We start from the raw sequence: 19,858 nt of genomic DNA, 5'->3' as shown, positions 1-19,858 counted from the left end.
CCTATGCTAAGAATGCATTTTTTTTTATCCAAGACACAATCGTCTCAAACATACACGCCTGGACCTCCCCTCCTCCTCCTCCTCATGTCCAGGTAATTACAAGCCTCACGGTGGTTTGTGAGAGCAATTAGAGCCGGACTTCTGGCACCAAACATCAGGAAAAAAACACACACACACAGCAAAGAAAACAATGACTAAAAACAGACAGTAGAAATAATACACCCCATCCACACAGACCCACACACACACACAAGACAGTCATTGCAGGTTTTCAGTTCACATGAAGGGAAAAGGCACAGTGGTGATATAAATAGCATGTTAAATAATACACACGCATACAATTAAAACAACACACACACAGTGGCTACATCATTAGTCTAATCCTTCATAATGATCCGGAGCCTAGTGGCGGCATGTCGGGATATTTCGATAATAGGCTGAGGCTGTGTAGGAGAGCTGACCACAGGGACTGCTCTCTGTCCCCCTGCTCTTTGTAAATGGCACCAGTGGCTGACGCTGTGACACGAGGGAGCAGATTTAGGGCCAGCTGTGGGGCCTGTAGGGAATGTGTGTGTGTGTGTGTGTGTGTGTGTGTGTGTGCTGACGCAGGACATGCCATTTCAAAAGCCACCATGCAGTTAAAAGGCATCTATTCAACACCCGGAGCAGGAACCACAAACCACTCCGAGTTCTTCACACAGAGCAGGAACCACAAAGAGTTCTTCACACAGGGCAGGAACCACAAAGAGGTTCAGAATTCTTTGAACCTTGGTGCTATTTAGTGAATCAGCCTGCATTTCCACCAGTTTCCACCGAACCAAGAGTGCGTCATCAACAATGGGTGTTGCATGCAAAACAAAAGTTAATGATATGCATAAACGGGAGAATGATATGAACAGTAGCCCCGTAAAAACAGCAGGAAAATGCCAGTCAACGTCTGCAGTGTAATGTCAGTTGACTAGTTTTGGGCAATTCCACGCAAAACTGTCACGTCCATAACGGCAACTAAATACAATGGCATTGTGTTGGCCTTATGGACGTGATTGTTTTGCGCGCAATTGCCCTTTAGTTTACTCATGACAACAGTTGATATGAACGGAAAACTTATGCTTTTAGCTTTCTCCCCTCTGAAGGGCAGAATGACACGACCACTCTGGTTCACAGGAAAAAAACACCAAACCAAAGTGCCATGTTTCGAACCGTGTTTTGTTTGGTCGAAATGCTTTGAACGGAGCCAGTTCTCTGTCTGAGGAAAAAAGCTATATTATGTTTTATAAATGCTCCTAGTATTCAGCTATGATGATGACCTGGAGTTTGCACAATATAGTGTTAAAACCACAAAAAAAATACTTTCATAATATATACACATCATACGTCTCTCTACGCTTTACATGTAGCCATTAAATGTACTCAAGTGCTACATATTTCTCCTGGATGTTCACACAGCAGTTAAATATGAACAGATGACTCCTGTAAACAGTTCTCTCCCATGGAGATGCTTCTTCTGTAACAACTCCATCCAGCCTAGTCAGTCTGTCTGCCTGGCTACAAAATGAATGTGCAGGCATTTTCACGTGCCACTTTACCAGAGGTGTGGACTGCCATCTGGTGGCCGCACGGCTAAAACACACTCCAGTGAGGTTTTTTTTTTTTTTTTTTTTTTTTAAATGGGACTGTGTCCAAGCGGGTACCACTCCTCAACGTCCATCTTTCTCTCTCCCAGGAAGATGTTGGTCGCCGCCACAAAGTTCTTCTTGCTCTTGACCGTCACCTCCAGCACACGATCGTGGAGACTCAGGATATTTCTGTACTCAATCTAAATGACAAAAAAATAATGTGTGTTATCAAGAAGCAGCCTAACTGAAGCCAGCACCAAACAATGGGCTCATTCATAACCCCTTGTCCTGGTGGAGTTTATATGGAGATCATAACCTGCGCGGAGGCTTTGTGAACTCTACTGGGGTTGTGATTGGCTGAAAAACAAAGCAGCTTTTCAGGCGAACATGACTCATAGTTTCAAAATATCCTTATCTGATAGAGATAGTACTAAAGCTTCCCACAGGTGACCAGCTAAAGGTTAAAGTCCGGTGAAAAACCGAAAGGAGATGGTTCTCTAGAGAGTGGCATTTCCTGTATGATAGGTCGAGGGAGTGTCTCAGACCAATCTGTTGAATGTAGGGTTGCCATTGGTTTGAGCTTTCCTCAGACTGACATGATAAATGTGACATAGAGGGATAGTGGATCAAAGTCAAAGTCAAAGTCAAAGTCTGCTTTACTGTCAATTTCTTCACATGCCCAGACATACAAAGAGATCGAAATTACATTTCTCACTATCCCACGGTGAAGACAAGACATATTTTATCAATTAAGTCCACAGACAAACATAACATTCAAGTAAACAATAAAAAGTCAATAAGAAGGCACATACAATGAAGAAATAAGAGCAGCAAAATTGGGTTGAAATTGTGCAATTGTGCATCTGTCTGGCTTTGCGTCTGCACTTGGTGTGGGTAGTGGTGGGCTGCACGTGGTGTCTCGTACCAGTTCGTTGAATGTTGGGTTGTCGTTGTTTTTCACCACTTTGGTCTTTTTCTTTGAAGTGTTGTGCTGGTCTGGTCTGAGGCGAGTGACCACATAGGCATCAGGACACGAGCCATTTGGCAATCTCTGGAGGAATTCAGAGAGAGGGATAGCAGAGAGAAGGATGGAGAGATCACTGACAAACGACTGCAGCAGTAGGACTATAATCTGAGATGAGGTCCTACACTGCCCATAATTTCAATAATTGAGATAATCTTAATCATCCCATTAATTACATTTTCATTGTGAGATTATTCATCGTAAGAGACCTGAAGTGCTTGTAGGACTGCACTTCAAAAAACGTACAATGTTCTTTAGGTGCTTGACCATGACCGAGAGTTTCAAGTCTTTGTAAGACATGAGGAGCTGAATCTGGGGTTTGGATGGACCAGTTGGATCTGCAAATAAAATGTTAACATGAGTAAAAAGATAAGCACATACTATGTTCTTTTTAAAGTGTTTCTACAGTAAAAAACAAGTTTGCAGACTGATATTTCAAAGAGGCTGAGCGGTGATATCGGTGTCAGCCCCGCCCCCCTACCATGCATACCTTTCATCGTTGTAGCCGGTCCATCCAGGAACAGGCTGCAGACAAACTCATTCTGTTTGAGACATTCAGATTAAAGAATCAGAAAGATTCTGAAATACCACATTATGACATTCAAAACATTAAAAAGCCAGCCCGAACACTGGCCAGGAGGGACACAAGAACAGCTACTTACACCTTTGCATGGACCCTCGAACAGCTCCTTCAGATATTTGTTGAGCAGAGTCATTTTTCTGTTTGCTGTAAAAGACATATTAAACCACCGGGGGAATCTAGCAAGTGGATGAGAGTGTGTTAATGTCACATCTCAGAAACAAGCTTTCATAACAGTGATAACACAACGTTCACTGCCATTTTAGCGACGCTATAAAATATTTGCCATGTACAGAAGACTTGACATTTTCACAAGGAAAGACAGGTAAGATAAACATTTACTCACTGTGGAAGAGCAGACTCTATAAAGTGCTTCTGCAGCTTTTTGTGAATTAGCTCAAATTGTCCAAAGGTTTTTTCACTGATGAGGAACCCATCATCAATGGTCACTCTTACTTCAAAGGTCTGAAACGCAAAACAACCCATATTTCCCCTTCTTAGATGTTCAAGAACGTTCTTACATTAGGCCTTACGGTACAGTGCTGCAGAGATGCTAAATGATGAACAAATACAAAGCAAGCTAACGCTAAAGCATATTAGTGTCATCTGGGCAGTTAGCAAGACAGAGAGCTTGACACTGAGCAGATGGGCACTGTCTGCTCACAAGTGGCCTGGATAAGACTGATGCCACGTTGTTTACCTCATTAGCGCCCAGTGCTAAGTGGCTGGGTCACTCACGCTAGACACTCACAACCCCTTCAAGCAAAGGGGAACATAATTATATCGCTGGGTGTCCATTTTGTCTGTGGCATGAATTACAAGGAAGAGCAATTCATAGGTGTCATTTCACAATATGGCCCTTGTGCCAAGATCTTGTATCTATCTTTACACTTCCTTTTTTTCCTTGAATGTAATGCCTGTACAATATCTGCTTTGTAGACGGGAGTGAATTATGAGTGTTTGAATAGGTTTTATCTTTTTCCTTGAACGTGACTCCTGTACAATATCTGCTTTGTACACCGGAGTGAATTATAAGTGTTTGAGTAAGAGTCTGTGTAAAGTGTCTCACCACATCTTTTCCTTTCACCCGGGACTTCTGGATGACGACCTCTTGGATGTTTGTGCTGGGAGAGGACGCCTGCACAGGGGCCGAGGGCAATGTGGTCTTCTTGGCTGGAATCTGGACCATGTTATGGATGAGGAAGTTGAGCTTGACCGGGAAACTCCCCATGCTTTCCTTAATCTTCCTATGAGGGTAAAGGACCATACAAACGTCATTTAGACCTAAACCAAAATAACACTATGTGATGAAAGAACCCACTTTTAGGCATTGTTATAATATTAGCCTCCTCCTGACTTCGGTTAAATGAATCATTCCTGCTCTTGTGTACATGCCGTCACGTGTATTTTCTTATCTCTTCTCACTCTCCCCTCTTCCTGTTCCTTATCCTCTTTCTCCTCCTGCTCACTCCATCTCTCTCTCACACAGCCCAAGGCAGACCACCTCCACCACCACCACCTGAACTGGGCTATGCTCAAAGTTCTTTGCTGTTGAAAAGTAGCTTTTTCTTCCTGGCTACCTATGCCAAATGGTGTAGTTGAATATTTCTAATGTTGTTAAATAAGAAAATCAAATAAAAACAAAACACTTTGGACTTTGATAGTCTGTATAGACTACAGATATTCAGATTATATCTGTTGCCACTCTCTTAACAACACATGGTTAAGGTTAGGTTAAGAAGATGGATTTTGGCGATGTTACTAATAACAACAACTTTAAAGATTAACTTGAATTTCAATAAACCCCCTTCTAAAGCCTCTCAAAGTAGACTATCCAAGTTAAGTGTTGCAGGAAATCTGCTGATACCTATGAACTGCGATGAGCCGCTTCATTTGGTGACTGAAATGTTAGTATGAACTCACTGTGTGAAGTACGCTGTGGCCTCCAGCTCAGAATCATGAGGTCTGAGGTTGCTGTGCACATACTGCAGGTCCTGTACATCCTTCATCTCGGGCATGCCTGCACCCAGCATCTACACACACAGACACAAGGTAAGGCAACGCAGGTTGATTTATATAGTGCATTTCATACATAGGGGTCATTCAATGTGCTTTACATAAACAAAAACAAAGAATAATAGTACGGTAAATTAATTAATAAAAGAGAAATAGTTTAATAAAAAAAAATATTAAAAAGTAAAGTACATAAAATAGAACAATTAAAAGACATAAAAGACACAAGGTAATAGTATTTAAAGGTAAAAGTAATTAAAAGACATCTGCATCTAATTAACAAGACGTGCATTTGACCAGTTAGCAGAAAGCGTCTGAGAACGGTTTGGTCTTAAGATTTAGAAACAGAGAGAGAGAGAGAGAGAAAAAAGAAAGAAAGAGAGAGAGAGAGAGAGAGAGAGAGAGAGAGAGAGAGAGAGAGAGAGAGAGGCAAGAATAAAACTGTTTACGCCTCATACTACTCCATACTACTTAGCACCACATACAAAGCTAAAACATCTCAATCTTACCAGCTGTAGCAGGCTTAGCACCAGGACACTACGTCTTCGCAGTCCATTATACGCTGTACAGCATAGCTCCACAAACCGATGGAATCGCTGCGGATTCTCCCCCCCTCCTGTAATAAAGTGCTGCATCTCTGAAGAGAAGATGAATGGGGTCCGGTCCCTACCATCACAAAAATTAGGGGGAGAGAGCAGAGTGGAGAAGTAAGGTAAGACTTAAGTGTTACTAATTTGGTGATAAAATGGTGTACATAGCCACTGGTCATTTGAGCGGGTTTCTGAACTTGCCTTTTAATGGAGGCGAACTTCTGGGCGTTGCCCATGATCTTGCCAAAGTCGATGTGGAACATGTGGCCGCTGTGTTTGAGCATGATGTTGTCATTATGGCGATCACAGATGCCCAGTACGAATGTCGCCACGCACCAGCCCGCGCAGGAGTGCAGGAAGTTCATAACGGCCTGGCAACAAGAGAAGCATTGTGTTCAGGTCTGTTGATGGCGCCTGGTTTTTTATCTGCACATCTTCTGTTTAAAGGGACACCAGGCAAGCCTGATGCTTTTTCTCTACGAAACTCCCCCTCGCTCGGTCTGAAGCTCTTTTCCTTTTCTTTGCGTCTTCCGTCAAGGGTTTTCGCTGCTTCTTCGCCGGCACTGCCATTATACACACGTTTGCAACAATCTCTAGCGTTTCGTTAGCCTGCCTCTGTGCTGTAAACTGATCCTGCTTCGGTCGGCGGGTAGGATACACCGAACTTGCAAGTGGGATATTCTTCCTACAGGCAGTAGGGGCAGGCGAGAGAGCCTCCATTCGCCCTGTAATGAGTCATTTAACCATATACCGACTTACAAAGATGATTAATTAACACGAAAATGTTGCCTGGTGTCCCTTTAACATTGGCCCTTTATTAGTATACAACCTTCGGAACGATGTTTCATGGCCTTTGATGCCCTGACAGGAGGCTGACTCATAGCTGTAGTTCAACAATAACTAACAGAGCCCTCAAGTGCTCAAAATGTATGTGTGTAATTGGCTCATTTATTCATTCCCTTACTATCCATCTCAAGCTGGTGTGTGGTGAGCTGTGAGTTGTGTTCATGTGTGTGTGTGTGTGTGTGTACCTCCTCATAGTTTTCCCATGTTTTGTTCCTCATATGGAACCATTTTTCCAGGGAGTCTTCCCTCAGCACGCCCCCGAGACCAAACTCCAGGTGGATCTTGGCCAAGGTCACTGCATCTGGCACAACCTCCACCAGCCCTGGGAAATGTTCAGAAAAAATGGGTATATGGCCTTCATGCAGAGAAAGTCACATTGCATTACCAAAACACATACATGCATACACCAAAATGACACCGCTGGTTATGGTGATTCTGCAGGATATTCTGGCTCTTCCTTAGTGATATTAATGAGTCACCGTCATGGTGAATGACCTGTGGACTGACCCTGGTTTTTGCCTGTGGAGAGGCACCTGTACGTGACCATGCGCATGTCCAGCCCCTCCTGCAGCCACACCCTGTTCATCACACGCACGATCTGCAGCACCAGCATGTCCTGCCGCAGGTTATCTCCAGTCTGGAGGGAACAACACATCTATTAAACAACTACTACTGGCACCCACAGACACAATATGCAGGTTATCTCCAGTCTGGAGGGAACAATACACTACTGACACCCACAGACACAATATGCAGGTTATCTCCAGTCTGGAGGGAACAACACATCTATTAAACAACTACACGCTACACTATAACGTTACAGAATGGACAGTCCTGCCGCAGGTTACCTCCTGTCTGGACAGCACAGCATATTTATGAACACCATTATTAATGTTACAGAATGAACATCTCACACCACAGTTCTTCTAAACTACTACTAATGACACCCAGAGACACTCTATCATCCTTTAGGTTATCTCCTGGATATCTTATGGACAGCAGGTTCAGGTTACTTTATTTGGTTTGCAGTAAAGAGTTCTCATTAATAGACACACATGTAGAACATAGACAGGCACTTGTCACACATCACACCACATTTCTACTAAACTACTACTGACTAGGGATGTAACGGTATGAAAATTTAACCTCACGGTTATAGTGACCAAAATGATCACGGTTTTCGGTATTATCACGGTATTTCTAAAAGTGTGTTCAATATGTTCAGAAAGCACTGATAGGCCTGCACAAGCTAAAATAGTTTCAAAAAGTGTCCATGTTCAATTGGCTATGTGCTTAACTTACCCTACCATAACTTGGAGTTTGCTATTTCTGTTATTTGGATCCAATGAGTGAGACGCAAACATAAAAAGACGCAGAGTGGCTACATGCGGTGAAAATGTTCCGCCTTTTAAAATCAGGTGTAGCCTAATCTTAATCGTAGTTAAAACTATCAATTAGACAACAGAATCAGTAGGGTAGCAGTTTTGTTTCATTGTACCAGGCCTACTGTATGTCAAAAGCAGGCTCGGATGAAGCTGGGAAGGATTAAACACACGGTTTCCACACCGCGGTAATCAACCGTGATAATTATGATATTTGAAAAGAAAACGGTAATTGTTATCGTCAACATTTTTACCATTATACTGGTAATCGTTACATCCCTACTACTGACACCCACAGGCACACTCTATTTTCCAACTTAGCTGATTAATGACAAACCTATGAGGTTATCAGTATTATTGAGGTCCATTGAGCTTTGCTTAGATGCCTCTGTGGAGCATACCTTGCAGATGACGTGGACATTTTTGCCAAGAGGTTCAACGGTGAAGAAGGACACATCTAGAGGCGCAGTGTTGGAGTTGTAGAACTTACAGGCCTAAAGGTAACACCACATTACGGGTCAGAACATCCTGTAACTGGGCCTTTGGCCAGTAGTAATTGTCATTCAAACAAACACCTAAAGGTCTTACATCCATGTCCACCCCCGTTACCATGATGGCAGGGTCTAGTGGTAACCGACAGGACACCCCTCCTTTAAAGAACTTATCGATTTTCCACTTGCCGCTGTTCAAAACATCCTGAGGTGGAAAGAGAAGAATGCAGCATGCTGAATTAAACAGCACCACCTCTGCAAGCAGGGTATTAATGCATGATAATCCAATGGCATGGTTACAGAGGTACAAATATGCAGGATATTAAAGGGACACCAGGCAATGTTTTCGTGTTAATTAATCATCTTTGTAAGTCGGTATATGGTTAAATGACTCATTACAGGGCAAATGAAGACTCTCTCGCCCGCCCCTACTGCCTGTAGGAAGAATATCCCGCTTGCAAGTTCGGTGTATCCGACCCGCCGACCTTCAGTCTCACAAAGTCTCAGACATTGCGAGAAGCAGGATCAGTTTACTAGGCTAGGGGGAGCTTCGTAGAGAAAAAGTATCAGGCTTGCCTGGTGTCCCTTTAATGCATGATAATCCAATGGCATGGTTACAGAGGTACAAATATGCCTGAGATGTGATTTCAGGAAAAACAATACTAAAAGCCTTTCACTACAACTTGTAGCATGACTAAAGCACACCTCACTAATGTAACAGGATAGCTGAAACTATATTGCTTACATTGTTTGTTCAAAGCAAAACAACATGCATAGTTAAAAAAGACCAACATAATAGGATCATTTGTACAGTAAATGCATTCTTAAATACAAATGCAAAAAAGACCAAAAGAATAGGATCATTTTTAACTGGAATGTATAAAAGGCCTGTAACTCAACTGAACACTGTTCAGTGCATAAAAAGAAGTGTAGAGGGCCAAAAATTCACTGCGGAACAAAGCCCACCTTCCTCCTGGCCTTGTCGGTGGCTCGAATCTTGTCGGCCAGCTGGACAAGCAGTCCGAGCAGCTGGCTCTCTCGTTCCAGCTCCACCCTCAGGACGCGGCCGCAGCAGTGCCTCAGCGCCGCCATCACCTTGCTGAGCCAGCTGCGGTAGTGCGCATCCTCCTGAGCGTCCATCAGCAGCCTGGACAGGACACAGGGAAACACTAGGGATGAGCCATATTGCACCATTACCAATATACTAGTAGAATTCCTCCTCATGACATACAGTACCATAAGGTGGGTGAGAACAAGCATGGAGGAAGCAGATTGGGACACTACACACACCTCACATGAGGTGGGGACTTCTCTTCAGTGCTTCAGGACACTGAGTAGCTCGTCCAGTTTACTATAACAGGGAAGCTAACTGCCACTGCCACGCTAACTATGAGGATGCACACCCAGGATGCTTGATATTACGCACTATGCACTATGCAATGTTGTTGATCGGGTAGGATCTTGACCCTTTTAGTCAGTTTTTGACTAACTGGGAACCATCTAGGCAATGACTGGTGTTGAATATTGACACCAATAAATATCGATTCTTCCATTGTGTTGCTTTAACTGTGTTTTATGAAGAAAGGTGTGTAGGGATGTAACATTGGAGGACAACCTCACCAGTACAGCTGTTGAGCGATGCGCACGTTGCATAGGGAGCGCTTCAGCAGCAGTGTCACCAGAGGCCCATCCAGCTCCCACTCCATCTTTAGAGCCTGTCGCACAGAGATGAGGTCACCGTCACACAAAGATGAGGTCACAGTCACACAGAAATGAGGAGAGGGAGTTAAGTCATTTAGAGATGAGTGACCGCTGCAGAAAGTGCGTCATAACAAAGGGACAGCAGACAATCATGTAACAGCTGTAGTAGGCCTACTGCTGCAGGCTCGGAAAATTAGTTAGAATATAAGGCAGAGTTTCACATGCTGCTTCCTCATGTTGGAATGTGCAAAAATGTACAAAAAATCAAAAGGATACCTTCTTGTATATGATTTCTGCAACAGTGGTACTGAAAACGTTTTGATAGCCTACTTGTTGAATTTTTGCTGTATAAATCAACGTCACACAGTAGCCTAGCCTACAGAAAACACAAAATCTATGTGATATAATGATGACTTGTTAAATGTATGCCTACAATGATTTATTTAACATCATAGAAATTGATTTTGTCAGTCATCATGTTCATGTTAATGAATAGCGAGGACATTTAAACCATAGCCATAAACCAAAATTCTGCGTGATATCTGCCGTGAGTCCCTATGCGTGAGTCACGTCTTTTCGAGCTCCTCCCAGCTGACTCTGGCAGATCAGTCAGTCAGTCAAGCGCAATCGATTATTTCATAAATAAATGTTAATTATGAAGCATAATAAAAAGCATATACCTAATGCAACTATTTTTTCCATAAACTGTAAAAGAAAACAAGGTTTTCCCGCTGTATTCTCCATAAAGAGTAAAGTAAATTATGTACCGGTACTTACTTCCGAAATTGACATCACTTCCTGGACTTGTCTGACGGTCTTTAAATGACTTAACCCCAACTGGAAATGAGGTCACAGTCACACCACTTGGTGTGGTGCTCAAAGTACACTTAAATGATCAACATGACTCATTGATATAAAGCTGATGGCCAAAGTAGTAACAAAGTAATAAAGATGGTCACACTCCAAAATACTCTTATTGTCTTTTAATATTTTTCTCTCAGTAACTCCTGCTGCTACTCAGAAAAAGTAAGAGTACGAGTAATAAGTGTATTTTGGAGTACGACAATCTTTATTATTTAGGATTATTGCAACTTTTGGAAAACACACCCATTAAACATAAAGCGGGAGAGCGTGGGGTTTTCGCGAATAGAACATTCATAAAATGAGCAATGGCATATCTAGCCAACAAATCACCTTATTTTGTCTGAGAGACCTAGGACCTAGACCTAGGCACAAAGCAAGGCCAGCACTCTCACCTGCACCAGCTGTGGCAAAAACTCCTCCAGCTCCCCGTCTGATACATGCTCAAAGTATTGCACAGCGGCCATCCGGACAGTCTGGTCTTGAAAACTAGTGTACAGCAAATTAATGCAGGTGTTAAAAAAGTCAGCCAAGGTATGATGAGTCAACAAAGTAAAACAAAACCATTGTTATTCTCTGGTCGCAATGCTGTGAGTGTAATCTCACATAATAAAGATTTCATATTACACCCTGTAGTTCTTGCTGGCGTGACTGACCTGTCACTGAGCAGGAAGAGAGCCTCCTCTGAGGACTGCAGGTTCCAGTGCTCCAGGATGGTGTAAATCTCCGTAAGGTCCTGCGGTCGCCACTGGGGGGCGCCACCCAGCACTAGGTGCAGCAGGCTGTTCTGCTCACTGCAGGAGTGGCGCTTGGACCACAGCAGGGCTCGCTCGTTCTCTGTCAGGCTGTGACAGTGGTGGTGTTAAGGCAAAGGTGTGAGTCCTACAAACATGCCACTCTCTCTCTTTACAGTAAATAAGGAGCTGGTTTTGAGTGACTGTGTCTTGAGCTTTGTCCCCGAGTGTTTCTGGTATCTACATCAATGGCCCTTTTTCCCCCTTAAATCCCCCTTTTTTCGCCTTAAATCACCTCTATAAAACTAACTAAATCATATGCTATGGTGAGGCCCCAGAAAAGACAGAGTAAATAATATAGGCTAGGGAATAAACATTGCACCTGACTGTGCTTACATGCAAATTCACTCATTTAGATGATGCTTTTGTCTAAAGCGACTTAAGGCGATGAGGACTGACATTAAAGCTACAATACAAAATGGAGACCTTAGAGTAATGATTAATAAATGCAGAACAGGATGAATAGAGGATGGTAGTGCAGAAGTTCAAGTGACAACCAGAGAAGTGATCAAGAGTCAGCCAGAAGACGTAGCCATGAGAGACAGTAGTGGGCAGGAGGAGGTGCATGGTAAGTGTGTGGTACTGAGCAGGTTACTTACAGATGAAAGCAATGATTCTGGGAAACCTCTACAATTCTTTTTTTGAGCTCCAAACAAGGTTCTGTGAACAACACTGACCCGGGCAGAGCAACAGGTCTGTCATATGTCCAATGTTTCAGCTCTGGGAACTCCACCTAAGGACGGAAAATAAAACAAAATGAAATAACTGTACACAGAACAGTTTTATTAGCTTTATCAGGAGCAAAAAGTAGTGTGTTGTGTATTATTTCTAAGTGCATTTATTTAGATTTATTCATTCAGCTGACACTTTTATTTAAAGCAGCTTGGAACAAATGAGGACTGACAGTCAAGCCACAGTGCAAACGCAGACGATAGAATATTAATTGCTACCTGTAAAAGTGTGTATTATGTTTCTTGGTGTTTTATGCCCCCAACGTTGTCTTCAAGGCAGCGCTGCCTGGAAGGCGCTATGGTTAGGCATGGGTTAAGGTTAGGGTTAGAGTTAGGATTAGGGTTAGGTTTAGGATAAGGTGCCTTTAAGTCGACAGTGTCAGCGCTGCCTGGAAGACGACGTTGGGTGCATAAAACACCATCAAACCGTGTATTATTGTGTGGATGTGGTATTAGTATTATTGTGTGATGTGATTACATGTGACTACTGCATTAGTAAGTGGACTGGAGAAGGCTTTGAGCGATGCCCCGGAGAGTGCCCCACCTGCAGGATGACCCCGCTGGGCTGGCGGTGGTTGTCCGACAGGGCCGGCGACGGAGGCGTGCTGACCTCCACCAGCATGGACATGCTGAGCAGCGTGGTGCCGCAGACCAGAGTCCTGTCAGGAGGAGAAAACTCTCCATTAGCTAATGAGCAGGGGAGATGGAGGAGGACCACTAAGGAGACCACCAGCGGGACGCTACGATACACAGCTCAGTCCTACAGGCAGCCACTAATTAAAGGGTTCAGTGGATGGATGGATGAAGCATAAATCACCACGATTGATTTTGTTCCAGCATCCATTATTTTGAAGACAGAGAGGTAGGTCTACTGTAACATGCAGTCACACAAGATCATGGGTAAAGAGCTTTATTAGCGGAGCTTGAAGGCGTAGTGCATGATCCTGATGAAAGATTGTTGATATTTGAGCTGAACTGCCAATCACACTACACCCATGTTGTGTCCATTAAGCAATGTGTTGATAGTGCCTTTAATAGAAGAGAAAGAATCTGACCGATGAGCTACACGTTACTGTACCTGTTAAAGGGTGCGCCAACATGAGTGCACTGTCACTTGCCACGCACATCAGCGCCGGCGTTTGTAACTGGCGAACACTGGATGAACAATGGATCTTATGCAGCGGCCCCAACAAAATAGAACTGAATCGTAATCTACACGGCGGCGACTACACGTGCAGAGTTGTATTGAGAACAATGGAATCTAATGGAATGTGGAAAGTGGAGTGAGCCACACTCATGTCGGTGCCGGTGTGCGTAGGCCTTTAGTGTACTTATCTACACTAGATTAGTGTACCTATTTACATGTTACCTGTTAGTGTAGAGGGGTAGGACTGCCCAGCGCAGAAGCTCTTGGGATTTGCCCTGTTTGGACCCAAACAGACGGAACGTCAGCATGGATTCATAGGGAAGATCTCGGACTTGGACCGGAAATACCACCCTAGAGAGACAAACACAGGCATGCGTTTGTGGAATGTGCTCAGAAGCGTCACAATAAGACTTATGAAATGTGATGATTTTGCACCTAAAGCCAGAAACGGTTCTTACATTCTGTTGCAGCGGAGCTTGTTGCCTATGGAAAGAGCGGTGCTGATGTTCTCAGATACCACCGGCTCACAGAGGTTCTTGCCTCCGTACGTCAGGGAGCACGACAGGCTAAACAAATCCAGACTGGAGATAACAGAGACAACCTTACACACACATACTGATATCCTCATGAATTCACTCATAAATACACTATATCATACAGTAATATGCTATTAGCCTCTTTCGGAGACTGAAAACAGAGAGTTACAGAGATCCTGTACCAGCTGAAGCTCACAAACACAATGATGTCTAATATGTTTAATCTGTAATCCATGTCAAGCTTATGTCAAGCAGACACACAAATATAACATTTGTTTTGGTTTGTCAACTTGCCTCCAGTCTAAAAAAGCAGAATGTTTTTAGCCTCACCCAGAAGTCATTGCCGTAGTTAAAGCTTTTTTGGTTTTAGAGCAGGTCACACAGTACCTGGTGAGCCAGTTGTGTTCTAGTTTGTAGAGGGCGGCGAGGTTGAACTGCAGAGTACCCGTGTTGAGGCCGACGTCAGCCTTGGGGAGAATGTGATTCGCGTCCTCAACTCGGAAGTCTGAGTGGAAGTTGTCAAAGAAGATGTAGAGAAATTTCTCCAGAGCTTGGTGCAGGATCACCACACCTGCAACAAAGCAGAACTACAGATATGTACTGCGTGTTTTCATGCCCATACTGTATACTGATGCAGAAGAGGAGTGTTTTTCTCAACAAGTCTGCTCAACAGGTCAAGCTTCCTAATCAGGTGCCAAAAAGCGTTCAACAGCCTCCTCTTTCAGCGCACACTCCAGTGGCAGGGTTAGGAAGATCTCAGTCCCATTCACAGACACATACCTGTCTCTGTGTCAGATGGATAAGCAAGATCTCAAGATTAGTAAGATCTCAGCCCCATTCACAGACACATACCTGTCTCTATGTCACTCATCTCTGGCGGGCTCTGGGAAACAGAAAAGCTCAATCATCATCTGATCTGAACTCGGTCAGTGTCAGATCATAGACAGCTAATCTCCTATAAATAGTATAGTATAATGTTATACAGTTATACATGTACAGTATATGCTATATCACTAGCCCACATAGTGTATCAGAAGAAGAAAGATTATATTTTCTCAATTTCACAAAATAATACTGTTGAGAATGTTGATGCAGGTACATACCAGCATCTTGGGCGTTATTCTCTTGACAGTGCCTATGGCCTCCTCCAGTTGTACAGTGGAAATGCCGGACAGTAGATTACAGATGGTCCGCACCTCTGTTACTATCTGGTTTACATTGTCCCCAGACTGTAATAAAGTTACACCCATTACTTTTTAGAACGGTGTGTGTTTCAATCGGCCACATACATGGAGCGATATACAGTATATGGAGCGATATTACACAACTGATTGTGATATTTCTTAACATGTCCGTAATAATCCACAGAGCGTCTTGTGTGATGGAATACTTTTAGGACTGCTAATCTCTGGCTGCACAACCAGTGTCCAGTGGCTAAGTGAGGCTCGCACACCTGCTGATGGTCTGCCATTACAGAAAATATCATTTCAGATGTACACAGGACAGGTGTTACAGTCTTAGTGCTGTAAGTAGGGGATTTCCCACAGCGGCCAATCAACAACCAAGCCTATTTACCGCCAAAATCATAATCACCAACAAAGCAAAAAACCATCCTCAACAGAACAGAGCCCTTGAGAGCATTTCACTGGGTTATCAAGCAGACGCCTTCCTTCATCGGCGTATAAAGTCTATATAAAGTCGGCCTGAGATTACTGGTGGAGAGCACCACACCCTGCCTACCCGTGGGCACAGGTCTTTAAACACGGACCAAGGGGTCAGATAAGAGGGCCAAGCACACACCTGAGTTCTCAAGAGCTGGTTCACCTCGTCTTTGTAGCAACGCAGCTTCTGCTGTAGAACCACCCTGAAAATGAGTGAATACACGGTTTAGGATAGATCATATAAACATATGCTGACAAATCCTCACATAGGTCGATGCTACCCTTTCAAAGGAAGAGATAAGATGTATATTTGTGGGATTAAATATGGCCAGGAAAGTGGTTGTTGTTACCGTGATGTGTTGAAGACACTCGCAGACCGCAAGAGATTATTTAAATGAAATGGTTGGTTGTCATCTTCCTCCTACAGACACATGGCATTATGCAGAGTGAAAAATAGCTAGCATTACATATCACACATTTAGGCTACATCTATTAGATATATTTTTTAGATATCAGTGTGCCTGAAGACATGTAAAACTTATACACAGCTGAATGGACCAGTAACTTAATTCAAGTGTGAAAGGACTACACTTCTAGCATCTGATCATTCACACATGATGGTGGTTGGAAAGGAAATGCAGTTCAGGTAGAAATTACAGCATTTTAAGCAAACAAAGGCTATGATGTTACAGAAACATGGAATTGAATTGAATTGTTGTTGCTGTGAGTCTGCTGTGTTGTCATTGTCTCCAAGGGCACTTTTACTGCAGGTGCGGTGCCACACCGGTCTCTCCTGCGCCCGTCAGGTAAATACAGGCTGGTGGGAGCAGCATTACTGATAAACAGAGCAAAGTCTCTCTGGCCAGGTGGACGTTTCAAACAAAAACACTGGCAGCAGAGCAGGAGAGGGGAGGACCCACAGGCCATATTATGGTTGTTAACCAGTCACAAAGGAGCGGGGAATGGAAAGCAGGCCATCTGAACTTAAGACACAATGCCCAGCCCTAGCAGGTCAATGTTTAAACCGCACTTCAATGGGAATGTCATTTTCAAACGTGCCACGAGTACAATGACTTACATCTCTGCACAGTCGATTTGCCACATTGCTATGTTGCACAATTCTCACAGGCATGTCCAAAGAGAACTTGTGATACTTCTGAATGCTCTCGCACTGTCCTAGAATCTCATCACTGCAAAGGAAAACACAGGAGGAATATAATCAATCAACAGGAGGAACATTCCCGATCAACAGGAGAACTCTATAAACGTACTGACAAAAAAAGCCCAAGAAAGTTTTGATCTGACACTGGTACATTGATAAAGATTGGTTTAGGGTGGTAAGTAAGTGTTTTGTTCTAGCACAATGACCACTCAAAGTGCTTCACACAGCCATAGACTAAAGGTGCAACAGACATTAAGTATCACAGATACATTAATACAGGTTTGTTTTGGGTGCCACAGGTGACCTCTTACTTTCTCAGGTACTCCTCAGAGTCACAGAGCTTCATGAGGCACTGTTCACCGGCACTGGGCGGCTTGTCCAACAAAATGCAAATCTCCTGAATAAAGTCCAGCACTGTCCTGTTTACTGTAAGCAAAGCGGGACATTTTATGGGCACAAGAGCAAAAGATCCCCATGAATATACAGCTTACTGCACAGAGGCAACATGGAGGAGCAAAAGAAAAAAACGACTGAAATCAGATAAATAAGAGTAGATAATTATATAAAAGTAAAAGTGATAAAAGTAAAATGGCGTTAGGAAGACCGATTCCCCTTTATCAACGTGCATTAAGTAGTTTCACCATTACAAAACAGAGAAAGAAACAAATAAATGGTGAGTGAGATACAAGGGAAAATCAAAAGTGACCATTAAGGATTTTCAGAGCCATGAACAGTTGGATAGAATCCTTCATTACCGCCAACAATGTGCAATCACTTATGCTAATGGCACCAAACTCATCAGTGTAACTACAGTTTTCAGTTTGTCCTAATGCATTAAATGACTGAAATAAAGTCTATATTCCAAAAGACAAAAGCTTACACGGAGTGGGAACCGGTAGTTGTGAGAACCACGGCGTGGATACGTTGAAGGTTAACTCAGCTGTCTCCAAAAGAGACGTGTGAAGAGGGAACACTCTGCCCCACACCAAACCGGTGTTATAGTCAGGGTTGTTGTGGGGGTATCGGCACATTAGCCTGAAATATATGGGAGAATGACCTTCAACCATGTCATCATGTAATGGCAATGTCAAAACATGCATACTTGAAGAAATACTTTAACAAACATACTTTAACATACACACACGCACACACACACACACACACACACACACACACACACACACACACACACAACCTCTTACGAAAAAGAACTATTACAATACGTATAAGAGTTTTACAGTAGTTCTATGATTCTATAATGTTCTGTAATACATCTACTCTAATGTACTATCTACTATAATGTTCTGTAATAGATATTTACTTTCTTCAGTGTTCCTATAGTAGGATACAACCTTATAGTACTTCAATGTCCCAAAAATACTATACGATTCCTATAATATTTATAATTTATGTACGATTACATACAATTTTGTCCAAATATGATTCCTATAGTTCTTATTCCCGAGGGCTTGCTAAAACAATAAAAGTCCTCTGATATACCACTATGATGATCCCTTACCTTGTTGTTGAGGCACACAGACAGGATATTCGAATATTGCTCCCCTGAGGGCTATCAATTAGTCTGATAGTCCAGTTGTCGTCCTACAAAGAAGAATCAGGTAATCACTCTTGAGAGAACTTATCCTGGTTTCAATCATAACTAAGTGCCCTTTTCTTCGTAACTCTCTGTCTGTTTAAACCCTTTGGTACTACTCACTGCAACGTCCCTCGAGTCGACAGATGTGGCGGTTCGTACGATTTTCCTCGAAAAATCACAGGAGTGCGGTCTCTCGGTCCGTTGTTGAACACTCAGAAACCTTCTCCGTGGAGGCACCGGGGGCGGCATGGCAGCCCCAGGTGCGGCAATGAATGCCTCTCTCGTGGGCACCTGCTCTGTGTCTGTGTAATCCTCGAGCCCATGCAGCACTTCATAGTACGGTTCTGGAGCAGGGGCAGTAGCTGTTGCGCCATCTAGCGTCTCATAAAAATGGTCCTGAGGGCCAGCACTGATTGGAGGCGCCGTGGGGAAAGTTGGCTGGGACACGGAGAGCGCAGAAAGAGATTGATACAAATCCAAGTCGTCATCGTCCAAAAAACTTAACGCAACTAGAAAGTCTTTATCAAGTTCATCCATTATAGACCGTAAAGACAGGCTGTGTGACATCAATTCTTGTTACCAATAAAAAGGTTATATTTGGCATAAGCAATGCGGTTGTGTGACAAACAAGTTCAACATAAAGTTTAATCCTGTGGGTTTTCAATGGAATAGGCCTACTTGGATAGGGCTTATGAAGTAGGCTATGTGCCACACCTGCCACATGTGGCTGGTTAGCGTAACGACCAAAAAAAGCAGTCAGTGTAATAATTAACAAATCCTTCAAATTATAACTGGAAAGAGAAGCTTGAACGTTTGAAGGTATCTGTTAACACCCAGCTTGAGGAGCCAAACGACCATTGTATTCCTCCATTTAGCACATCGTCCAGGGTTCGTAGCTAATTTACCCTGGAGATGAAAAACACAAAGAGAACGATGCAGATGCAAATATACAGTGGGGCATAGTTTTAACATGTCTGCCTTTAACCACCAGATTAAACATGTTAAATTTCATCTTAAACTGGATAATATAAAGAAATCATTTAGTTTTACCTAGAACTCCTCCGCCTCCGTCCACAGCTGGCAGCGAGAAAAGAACAGGACTTCACTGACTACAGCACTTCAGGTT

The 19,858-nt window shown here is 43.2% G+C and overlaps 1 protein-coding gene across 3 annotated transcripts; it reads right to left on the bottom strand.

The window, feature by feature from the left end:
* Positions 1 to 4: 4 nt before the first annotated feature.
* On the bottom strand, positions 5 to 19,858 carry pik3c2g (phosphatidylinositol-4-phosphate 3-kinase catalytic subunit type 2 gamma). Of its 3 annotated transcripts, XM_042109255.1 has the most exons (33): positions 19,783 to 19,858; positions 18,853 to 19,638; positions 18,655 to 18,737; positions 18,016 to 18,170; positions 17,447 to 17,561; positions 17,052 to 17,163; positions 16,324 to 16,394; positions 16,113 to 16,176; positions 15,416 to 15,541; positions 15,165 to 15,195; positions 14,700 to 14,883; positions 14,235 to 14,357; positions 13,999 to 14,127; positions 13,174 to 13,288; positions 12,498 to 12,631; positions 11,761 to 11,949; positions 11,500 to 11,593; positions 10,163 to 10,257; positions 9,509 to 9,689; positions 8,640 to 8,747; positions 8,453 to 8,545; positions 7,177 to 7,306; positions 6,855 to 6,991; positions 6,025 to 6,194; positions 5,743 to 5,899; positions 5,144 to 5,253; positions 4,290 to 4,467; positions 3,567 to 3,685; positions 3,303 to 3,399; positions 3,131 to 3,182; positions 2,887 to 2,978; positions 2,542 to 2,667; positions 5 to 1,816 (listed from the first exon to the last, which is right to left on the bottom strand). In XM_042109255.1, the coding sequence occupies exons 2-33, from the start codon at positions 19,297 to 19,299 to the stop codon at positions 1,664 to 1,666; spliced, it is 4,170 nt and encodes a 1,389-aa protein (XP_041965189.1). In that variant the 5' UTR covers positions 19,300 to 19,638; positions 19,783 to 19,858; the 3' UTR covers positions 5 to 1,663. The 3 variants fall into 3 exon arrangements, 2 of the variants coding, with proteins under 2 accessions (XP_041965189.1, XP_041965190.1); XM_042109256.1 differs by lacking the exon at positions 5 to 1,816 and having other exon boundaries at positions 2,594 to 2,667; positions 2,817 to 2,978; XR_006034965.1 differs by lacking the exons at positions 5 to 1,816; positions 2,542 to 2,667 and having other exon boundaries at positions 2,894 to 2,978; positions 3,303 to 3,367.

The sequence above is a fragment of the Alosa sapidissima genome, chromosome 11, assembly GCF_018492685.1.
Source record: "Alosa sapidissima isolate fAloSap1 chromosome 11, fAloSap1.pri, whole genome shotgun sequence".
Lineage (NCBI taxonomy): Eukaryota > Metazoa > Chordata > Actinopteri > Clupeiformes > Clupeidae > Alosa > Alosa sapidissima.
Note: the sequence above shows the minus strand (reverse complement) of the source record. Positions and strands in the feature narration are given on the sequence as shown.